This window comes from Oncorhynchus tshawytscha, linkage group LG13, assembly GCF_018296145.1.
Source record: "Oncorhynchus tshawytscha isolate Ot180627B linkage group LG13, Otsh_v2.0, whole genome shotgun sequence".
Taxonomy (NCBI): Eukaryota; Metazoa; Chordata; class Actinopteri; order Salmoniformes; family Salmonidae; genus Oncorhynchus; species Oncorhynchus tshawytscha.
Window position 1 is genome coordinate 70,770,570 of NC_056441.1, and position 11,176 is coordinate 70,781,745.

Here is an 11,176-nt window from a genome sequence, read left to right on the forward strand (position 1 = left end):
TCATCCTTGGGAGCAATTTCCAAACACATGAAGGTACCACGTTCATCTTTACAAACAATAGTATGCAAATATTAACACCATGGGACCACGCAGCTGTCATACTGCTGAGGAAGGAGACTTTGGTGCGATTAGTGCAAATCAATCCCAGAATAACAGCAAAGGACCTTGTGAAGATGCTGGATAAAACAGGCACGAAAGTATCAATATCCTCAGTAAAACGAGTCCTATATCGACATAACCTGAAAGGCCGCTCAACAAGGAAGAAGCCACTGCTCCAAATCGCCATAATAAAAAGCCAGACTACGGTTTGCAACTGCACATGGGGACAAAGATTGTACTTTTTGGAGAAATGTCCTCTTGTCTAATGAAACAAAAATAAAACTGTTTGGCCATAATGACCATCATTATGTTTGGAGGAAAAAGGGGGAGGCTTGCAAGCCGAAGAGCACCATCTCAACCGTGAAGCAGGTTGGTGGCAGCATCATGTTGTGGGGGTGCTTTGCTGCAGGAGGGACTGGTGCACTTCACAAAATAGATGGCATCATGAGGATGGAAAATTATGTTGATATATTGAAGCAAAATCACAAGATATCAGTCAGGAAGTTAAAGCTTGGTCGCAAATGGGTCTTCCAAATAGACCATGACCCCAAACAAAGTCAAGGTATTTGAGTGGCCATCACAAAGCCCTAACCTCAATCCTATAGAACATTTGTGGGCAGAACTGAAAAAGCATGTGCGAGCAAGGAAGCCTACAAACCTGACTCTGTTACACCAGCTCTGTCAGGAGGAATAGGCCAAAATTCACCCGACTTATTGTGGGAAGCTTGTGGAAGGCTACCCGAAACGTTTGACCCAGGTTAAACAATTTCAAGGCAATGCTACCAAATAATAATTGAGTGTATGTAAACTTCTGACCCAATGGGAATGTGATGAAAGAAATAAAAGCTGAAATAAACCCTTCTCTCTACTATTATTCTGACATTTCACATTCTTAAAATTCAGCAGTGATTCTAACTTACCTAACTGTATATTGTTTCCTGCACGTTGGCTACACGTTTGCACGTCAATCGTCTATTTAATCTTTTCAAATGTCCAAATGACTCGTTTCATATCCTCATTACAATCTCAACCACACTTGCTGATGTGTGATCTGAAATATATGATCTAGGCAATGTTTATGAAATGAGCCATATCAACTTACCCATTCATTTCTGTCTAATGTGCTGGGAGTATGTTGGTATTATGTAACACATTCTTGTCTCACAGTTTATTCATGAACCTGCACATATTTACTAAATGCTATCCTTACCGGCAACCTAATACATTGGACTAAATTCAACATGTTATCCTTATGCATACAGTTTTGTACAGCTTTGCATAACCTTTATTGCATTTTGGACAAAAACATTTAAATTCCCATGAATTCACTAGCATCCGAGCCAGGTATTTGCTTTCTCAGTTCCAACAACTTGTTTCTGGGTATAATCGTACTTGTACACGTGTGGTCCAACGAAGAAGTAGATGACACCTAGGATGAACAAAAATTGAACAATTAGAAAGAGTTTTACAAAATTAAATGTTCAAATTGAGCTGGCATGGTCTTTGTTGTCGTGATGTAAAAGTAGCTAACCATCTTTGTAGACAGCAGCATCGATAGTAGTATTGAGCCCTTGGAAATCATCACTGATGTACTGTGGGTATCCAGCATCCATAACTCTTCGGTTTTCATTATAACTGAAAAAACGTCCACAATACAGTTTCTCTGCAATATATTCAATATGCTATAATGATATTTTGTACTGTAGGCTAATGACTGTACACTGGTGATGTTTCAGAATGTGCCAGGCTCACCTGTAGTAAATGTCGTGAATGAAGAACAGCGTGCGTCCTGTTTTGACGATGTGTACCGCTGCGTCTACTTCCTGAACCCATGGTGGGAAGCCAAAGTTGCTGATGGGTTTAGGTTTGCCTTTCACAATGGAACCCTTCACCGTCCAGTACATGGATTCTGGAACAAACAGAGGATGGCTCATAGTTAGAAAGGAAACACTGTGTAGAGATATGTTTAACCTTTTATTCAATAATGAATAATGCAAGTCTTGGCGATATAGGCTCTGCTCCTTCAGGGTATCTCACTGCCCAAGCAAAGCGTCAATATGTAAAAGGACTTAGAAGCAGTGAAGCACGGTAGACTATACCAATCCCCCAGCAGGAAACAGAATCTAACAGGTGGGGTTTGGGGTGGTGGATGGAGCAAAAGAAGGAAACACATACTAGCAGTAGCAGAAAGCGGCAGCAGGGTGTCTGAGCAGAATCAGTCAGCTGAAATAGGCCGCCAAATAAGGTAGGTGTGATTGATACACTTCACTTTTTTCTCCAAAAATTAGTCCTATCATTCGTTACACACGGTTAACCATGATGGGGTAGTATGGTAGGAGATGTCTGTACCATGAATCAGGTAAGCAGTGGATCGCCGAGGGACCCAGAAGGCAGCATCAATTTTGGAATCAATCTTTGGCATGAAGTTGTTGATAGGACCTTCTTTTATATCATATTGCTGGTTGTGCTTGATCCATAGATACCTCCAGAAGAGGGGGAAAAAACATGACATTTGGAACCCCAGATTTGTTTGCTTTTCATTCATCAATACTATTGGCATTTCAACAGGGTGGATGGACATACTTGTCTTTGAAAAAGAAGGTGGCATCCCCCAGGGTGGAGACAGCATCAAAGGACAGGTCAGCTGAACATTTGTTCTGCATCATCAGAGGGAAGTGGGAACCCAGGAACCAGGGGTTGTAAAGTGGATTCCAGCCATGTCTGGAGTAGTAATATGGCTGACTGTTTTTTGGACCTAAGGCACACCAAAATAAACATTTAGTCTGTGTCCGAAATTGCTATTCCTATGTTTACACTATGCATTACAGTGCACAACTTTTAACAAGGGCCAAAGGCCTGTTACTGTATGATCTTATCCTACATTCAGAATTTGAATTTGTTGAATGGTCTCCTCCTTACCGTAAAGTGAGTTGATTATTGCTATGTCCTCTTTGGAGAGCAGGTTGTGTGAACTGCGACTGGATTTGTATGTAGGATACATCAATGACTCTGGATTTTGGGAGTGCCTTAAGCCTAAAGAATGACCAAACTCATGGGCTGCCACTAGATACAGGTTGAACCCTGAAATCACACAAACAGGAACATGCACAATCAGTTTATTTGGTCATTCTCTCTTGTACTGATCAGTAGTTTACTTTTTTTAAACAGCTAAAAAATAATTCAAATGATTCTGTAAAATAAAAATGGATACCCTTTGACCCTGCCGTCCAAGTTTCATCGTCGTCAAAGTGGGCATCGCCTCCAATTCCCTCTCCAGGGCCAAAGGCATGTGCCAAAGTGCCCTTAGACCCATCAAACGGGTAGGCATCACCGTGCTCTTTATGTCCCAGAGGTTAGAGAAAATACACAACAAAATGTCAGAGTCAAAGCAATTGTTTTTGCTACTCCGTTGTTTTGGAGCTGAGTATTAGGAGCATCAAACAGTAAGTTAAATATGTATTATTAATTTATAAAGTATCTGTAAATCTATAAATAGTCAATAAAGTATATAGACTCTTTATAAAGTATACCTTAACGTAAAGTGTTATCTAGAAAGACCACGATAGGTGTTACCCACCAAAGGTAGCAAACTCCACCATGATGTCGGCCCTCTGTGTGAGTGACCTGACAAAGGTCAGAGTGCTGGCCCTGGCCCAGACGCTGAGCGCCGACTCAATCAGAGAGTCCACCGTGCTGTGAGGCAAATCACTGGTGTAGCTGCCAATGCTGCAAGATCAAACAATTACATTTAAAACATTTAAAAGACACTTATCTTCTTTGGGACTGGGGGGCAGTATTGAGTAGCTTGGATAAAAAGGTGCCCAGAGTAAACTGCCTGCTATGCAGGCCCAAAAGCTAGGAAATGCATATAATTAGTAGATTTGGATAGAAGTTTCTAAAACTGTTTGAATGATGTCTGTGAGTATAACGGAACTCATATGGCAGGCAAAAACCTGAGAAAAAATCCAACCAGGGAGTGGGAAATCTGAGGTTTGTAGTTTTTCAAGTCATTGCCTATTGAATATACAGTGTCTATGGGGTCATATTGCACTTCCTAGGGCTTCCACTAGATGTCAACAGTCTTTAGAACCTTGTTTGAGGCTTCTACTGTGAAGGAGGAGAGAATGAGAGCTGTTTGAGCCAGAGGTCTGGCAGAGTGCCATAAGCTGATCACGCGCGCGCCTGTGAGAGGTAGCTGCATTCCATTGCATTTCTAAAGACAAAGGAATTCTCCGGTTGGAACATTATTGATGATTCTATACATCGTTTGACATGTTTCTACGAACTGTAATAGAACTTTTTTGACATTTCGTCTGAACAAGTGATCGTGCATTATGCATTTGGATTACTGGGCTAAACGCGCAAAAAAAAAAGAAGGTATTTGGACATAAATGATGGACTTTATTGAACAAAACAAACATTTACTGTGGAACTGGGATTCCTGGGAGTGCATTCCGATCAAGATCATCAAAGGTAAGTTAATATTTATAACGGTATTTCTGACTTTTCTGACACCTCTCCTTCTTTGGAAAATGGCTGGATGTTTTTCTGTGACTAGCGCTGACCTAACATAATCGCAAGGTGTGCTTTCGCCGTAAAGCCATTTTGGAATCTGACACAGCGGTTGTATTAAGGAGACGTTTATCTATATTTCCATGCATAACACTTGTATCTTTTATCAGTGTTTATTATGAGTATTTCTGTAATTTGATGTGGCTCTCTGCACTTTCACCGGATGTTTGTTTGAGACAATGCATTTCTGATCATAACACACCAATTTCAAATTAGTTTTTTGGACATAAAGATTAACTTTATTGAAAAAAACACACATTTATTTTGTAACATGAAATCCTGTGAGTGCCATCTGATGAAGATCATCAAAGGTTAGTGATTAATTTAAGCGCTATTTCTGATTTTTGTGAGCCCTCTGCTTGGCTGGAAAATGGCTGTATGGTTTTCTGTGGCTAGGCGCTGACCTAACATAATTGATGGGTGTGCTTTCGCCGTAAAGCCTATTTGAAATCAGACACTGTGGCTGGATTTACAAGAAGTGTATCTTTAAAATGGTGTAAAATACTTGTATGTTTGAGGAATTCTAATTATGGGATTTCTGTTGTTTTGAATTTGGCGCCCTGCAATTTCACTGGCTGCTGGCGAGGTGTGACGCTACCGTCCCACATATCCCAGAAAAGTTATCCAGAGCGACTTACAGGAGCAATTAGAGTTAAGTGCCTTGCTCAAAGGCACATTGACAGATGTTTTACCTAGTCGGCTCGGGACTTGAACCAGCAACCTTTTGGTTACTGGCCCAATGCTCTTAACCACTCTACCTGCTACAGCCTCCGGTGAGCTAATACACAAATCTGTGATCTGTGATAATATCATGCCTCCTAGGTGCCATGGATCTAATTTCAGAAGAATAGCGAAAGGGGGATACCTAGTCAGTAGTACAACTGAATGGATTCAACTGAAATGTGTCTTCCGCATTTAACCCAACCCTTAACTGTTACCTGTAGGTGATGACGTTCTTGTTCCAGCGGTTGACTCGGTTGTTGTGACTGTAGTCCTCTACATCAGAGACCCCACAGCGAGGGGTACTCATCACCTCCAGGGTCTCAGAGTCCAGACTGCCTGTGGTGTTGAGGCCAAAGAAGCTCTGCATGTCCTTCACCTTGGAGGTGAACGAGGGCAGGTACCTCTTGATCCGAGCCAAAGGTTGCTCTTTCTTCAGGTTGTAATAATGCCGGAGGTACTCCTGAGAACAGATGAAAGCTTCTGTAGTGTCTCACTATCATATATTGTAACATCTTAAATCAATATTATGCAGACTGAGTAAGGACTCAATCACTTTGTTACAACTTCTTGTTGGAAACACTAGACATGTGGAAATACTGTAGCAAGGACAAACTTTATAGGGAATTGGAGGCAAAGGGTTCATATTATTTTCCCCATTATTTCTAGTTCTGATATTCTAGCACAACTGTTGCGTGAGACTTGGCATAGCAGAACCATTAATGCTCAAACATAATTTTACGTCTGTGGTTCAGCAATAATGCATAGTTTGCTCAAATCCATAAAATAAATATAGGATTTGTTCAGACGCAACCTTGAAATAATCACAATTATCCTGCAGTTTAATGGTCCCGCAGTGCATATCACATTTACATTCTAAATTAAAAACAGATTTATTTTTGGAGCCTTGCCTTGCCAATCTTGGAACATATACTATGCTTGATTGTGAGGGCATGTACATTCTGAGGTAATTGTGTTTAGCTCCGCCTTCCACACACAACAACAAAAAAAGGATTAAAAAAATATTCTCAATATCTCACACAGTGTCATTACAGTATTTTGGGGGGGATTTTATTAGGATCACCATTAGCCAACGGCAATGGTGACAGCTAGTCTTACTTGGGTTCGACACATAAAGAAAAATACATTACAGACAAAAGACTTTACAATTTACATACATTTAAAAACATTGACGTTTGTGTGTGTGTGTGTGTTCATCTATCAGTTACACGTCAGTACATACACACAAAAGTAGGTCGCATGGGGGAGAGGCATTGTGCCTGAGGTGTTGCTTTATTTGTTTTTTGAAACCAGGTTTGCCGTTTACTTTCACTATATGAGATGAAGGGAGTTCCATGCAATCATGGTTCTGTATAATACTGTATGTTTCCTTGAATTTGTTTTGGATCTGGGTACTGTGAACAGATCTGTGTAAGTTCAATATTCAAGCAATTTCCAACACATTGTTTCTTATAAAAACAAGAAGCAATGTGGTAAATCTTTCCTCAATTCTTAGCCAAGAGAGACTGGCATGCATAGTATTGATATTAGCCTACTGACTACAATGAAGAGCAAAACGCACCGCTCTCTTCTGGGCCAGCTGTAGATTAACTAGGTCTTTCTTTGCAACACTTGACCATATGACTAGACAATAATCAAGATAAGATAAAACTAGTGCTGTCACGCTCTTCGTAATGATTAGACCAAGGCGCAGCGTGAGTAGACTTTCACATATTTTAATAAACTCAAACTCACCAAAACAAAGCACAAACGAAACATGAAGCTACTGGTGTGCCCTCAGGCAACTAAATGTAGACAAGATCCCACAAACACAATGAGGAAGATGGCTACCTAAATATGATCCCCAATCAGAGACAACGATAAACAGCTGCCTCTGATTGGGAACTATAACTATACCATAGAAATACATTTCACCTAGATGACCCACCCAAGTCACTATCACGCCCCAACCAACACAGAGAATAAACAGCTTACTATGGTCATGATGTGACAGTACCCCGCAAAGTTGCGGACTCCGACCGCAAAACCTGACTCAATAGGGGAGGGTCCGGGTGGGCATCTATGATGGATGACACAGGGCATCGGGCGGCTCCGGTGCGGGGCGCATCGCTGGAAGCTCCGGACCATGGATCGTCGCTGGAGGCACCGTCCGTGGATCGTCGCAGGAGGCTCTGGACTGAGAACCCCTGCTGAAGGCTCTGGACCGCCAACCGTCACTGGAGGCTCCGGACTGGGAACTGTTGCCGGAAGCTCCGGACTGGGGAGGCGCACTGGAGGCCTGATGCATGGTGCCGGTACTGGTGGTACCGGGCTGGTGACATGCACCTCAGGGCGAGTGCGGGTATGAGGCACAGGACGGACTGGACTGTGGAGCCGCAATGGAGGCCTGATGCAAGGGACCGGTACAGGTGGCACCAGGCTGATGACACGAACCTCAGTGCGAGGAAGAGGCACGGGACGTACTGGACTGTGGAGGCACACTGGAGGCCTGATGTGTGGGACCGGTACAGGTGGCACCGGGCTGATGACACGCACCTCAGGGCGAGTGCAGGGAGGAGGCACAGGACGCACTGGACTGTGGAGGCGCACTGGAGGTCTAGAGCGCAGAGCTGGCTGCTCACTCCAGCCCGGCAAGTCCGGAAGCTGTCACCGGATGCATTGGGCTGTGAGGATGCACTGGCGACACAGTGCGTAGAACCGCCGCAGGATATCCTGGACCGAGGAGACGTACTGGAGACCAGGAGCGCTGAGCCGGCACAATCCGTCCTGGCTGAATGCTCACTCTAGCACGGTAACTGCGGGAAGCTGGAGCAGAGCGCACCGGGCTGTGAATGCGCACTGGAGACACCGTGCGCATCACTGCATAACACGGTGCCTGACCGGTCACACCTTCCCCACGGTAAGCACGGGGAGTTGGCTCAGGTCTAAACCCTGATCAAAAACATTTTTGATGTTTTGAAAGTTTCTTCAAGTGCAGTCGCAGTATCCCTCTCATACTTCCATCGTTGATCTAACTCCTCATATCGTCGCCGTGCCGCTCTTGCTGCCTCCGACTGCTCCCTTGGAAGGCGATACTCTCTGGCCTGAGTCCAGGGTCCTTCTCCATCCAGGATTGCCTCCCATGTCCATTCCTCCTGGCCACGCTGCTTGGTCCGTTTTTGGTGGGGTACTCTGTCACACTCGTCGTAATGAGTAGACCAAGGCGCAGCGTGAGTAGAGTTCCACATATTTTAATAAACACAAACGAAACGTGAAGCTACTGGTGTGCGCTCAGGCAACTAGATGTAGACAAGATCCCACAAACACAATGAGGAAGATGGCTACCTAAATATGATCCCCAATAAGTGACAATGATAAACAGCTGCCTCTGATTGGGAACCATATCATGCCACCATAGAAATACATTTCACCTATATGACCCACCTAAGTCACTATCACGCCCCAACCAACACAGAGAATAAACAGCTTACTATGGTCAGAGCCTGCAGGACTTCTACTTACTAATTATAACATATTGAATGTAGTCCAATGTATTAGGTTGCCTGTAAGGATAACATTTAGGAAATATTTGCTGGTTCATGGATCAAAACTGTGAGATAGGATATTATGTGTTACATAATATCAACACCCCCCCAGCACATTAGACATACATCTTTACAACCATTGAATAAATATTTTTTGACCATGACAGTTTACAATCTAAGGTAACACCAATTAATTTAGTCTCCTCAAATAGCTCAACAGCCACACCATTCATTGACAGATTCAGCTGAGGTCTAGAACTTAGGGAATGATTTGTACCAAATACATTGCTCTTAGTTTTAGAGATGTTCAGGGCCAGTTTATTAATGGCCACCCATTCTAAAACTGACTGCAACTCTTTGTTTAGGGTTTCACTAGCTGTCATTGCTGACAAGTATAGGGTTGAATTTTCAGTAAACATGGACACACAGGCTTTGTTTAATGCCAGTGGCAGGTCATTGGTAAAAATAGAAAAGAGTAGAGGCCCAAGAGAGCTGCCCTGCGGAACACCACACTTTACAGGCGGCAGGGTAGCCTAGTGGTTAGAGCGTTGGACTAGTAACCGGAAGGTTGCAAGTTCAAATCCCCGAGCTGACAAGGTACAAATCTGTCGTTCTGCCCCTGAACAGGCAGTTAACCCACTGTTCCTAGGCCATCATTGAAAATAAGAATTTGTTCTTAACTGACTTGCCTAGTAAAATAAATAAATAAACATGTTCAAAATTAGAGAAGCTTCCATTAAAGAACACCCTCTCTCTGATAGATAGATAGATAGATATGAATCCACAATATGGCAGAGGTTGGTCACATGTGTTTTCAACAACAGGTCATGGTAAATAATATCAAAGGTTGCACTGAAAACTAACAGTACATCTACCACAATCATCTTATTATCAATTTCTTTCAACCAATTATAAGTAATTTGTGTCAGTGTAGTTGAGTGCCCTTCTCTATAAGCATGCTGAAAGGCTGTTGTTAATTTGTTTAGATAGAAATAGTATTGTATTTGGTCAAACACAATTTGCTAAGAGCTGGCAGCAAACTGATATGTCAGCTATTAGAACCAGTAAAGGCAGCTTTACCATTCTTGGGTAGAGGAATGACTTTGGCTTCCCTCCAGGCCTGCTACTTTTCTGTAGGCTCAGATTAAAGATATGACAGATAGGAGTGGCTAATACTGGCTATAGATTCTGTTACCATCCTCAGTAGCTTTCCATCTAAGTTGAAGTGATTTGATTCGATGATCTGATTCGATGAAAGAATGAGGTGAATTTATCTTTCTGCACAAAATTATTTTCTGTCATTGTTTATATATTGATCTTGGCTTCATAATACAGATTATTATTATTTTTGAGTTTAGTCACATAATTTCTCAATTTGTAGTAAATCAGCCAGTCAGATGTGCAGCCAGACTCCATTTGCCTCATCTCTTTCAACCAAAGGTTTTTCAATTCCTTATCAATTCATAGAGCCTTCACAGTTCTAACAGTCAGTTTCTTAACAGGTGCATGTTTATCAATAGTTGTAAAATCTTATACACAATTTTATACACTATCTTTTGGAGCCTTTACTTTCTGGGATATAGCCACTATATTGTGATCACTGCATCCAATGGGTACAGATACATCTTTAGAAAAAAGTTCAAACGTATTTGTAAAAATGTGATCAATACATGTGGATGATGTAGTTTTTCCACATCCACAGTCATCCACCGTCAAACGTTAACATGTTATTTAAAAAGTGCATTTTTACGTACAGTAAACAATGGAACATGCAGTCCTTGTAAAATGTCTGTAATTTTGTAATTTAACTTATTAAATTATACACTTACTGTGGCCAGCTTTAGGTCCTCTTGGGTCTGTCCTGTGATGAGTGCCGTGACCTCTTCTTCAGGAATAGATGTAGGAGCTGTAGAACATGGACCAGGCAGAACCAAGACCAGAACACAGGTCCAACAGAACAGAAGATGCATTTCTAATAGTAACCACACAGGATTGAAGTGGGGCTAGTTTGCATAGAGTAGCAAGTGCTGGTCAATGGGAAAGCCTTTTAACTGGTTATTATGAGTCATACTCACTCCGCCAAAGCCATGGAAGCCTCAAACAGCAGTATGGAAATAGGGAGGGGTTTAGTTAGAGCAAAGGGAGAGACAAAATGCATAAAAAATAATATCAAATGTAATATTTCATTGACGTTGTTATATAGTATGATAGTACTGTATGATATGTTTTCCTTTGACTAT

At 42.2% G+C, this 11,176-nt stretch overlaps 1 protein-coding gene across 1 annotated transcript; it reads right to left on the minus strand.

Annotated features, from left to right (window-relative positions):
- Positions 1-995: 995 nt before the first annotated feature.
- On the minus strand, positions 996-11,176 carry mmp20b (matrix metallopeptidase 20b (enamelysin)). Its single transcript, XM_024443140.2, has 10 exons — positions 10,766-11,176; positions 5,610-5,854; positions 3,677-3,825; positions 3,311-3,436; positions 3,019-3,180; positions 2,683-2,854; positions 2,449-2,582; positions 1,852-2,008; positions 1,631-1,734; positions 996-1,528 (listed from the first exon to the last, which is right to left on the minus strand). The coding sequence occupies exons 1-10, from the start codon at positions 10,904-10,906 to the stop codon at positions 1,428-1,430; spliced, it is 1,491 nt and encodes a 496-aa protein (XP_024298908.1). The 5' UTR covers positions 10,907-11,176; the 3' UTR covers positions 996-1,427.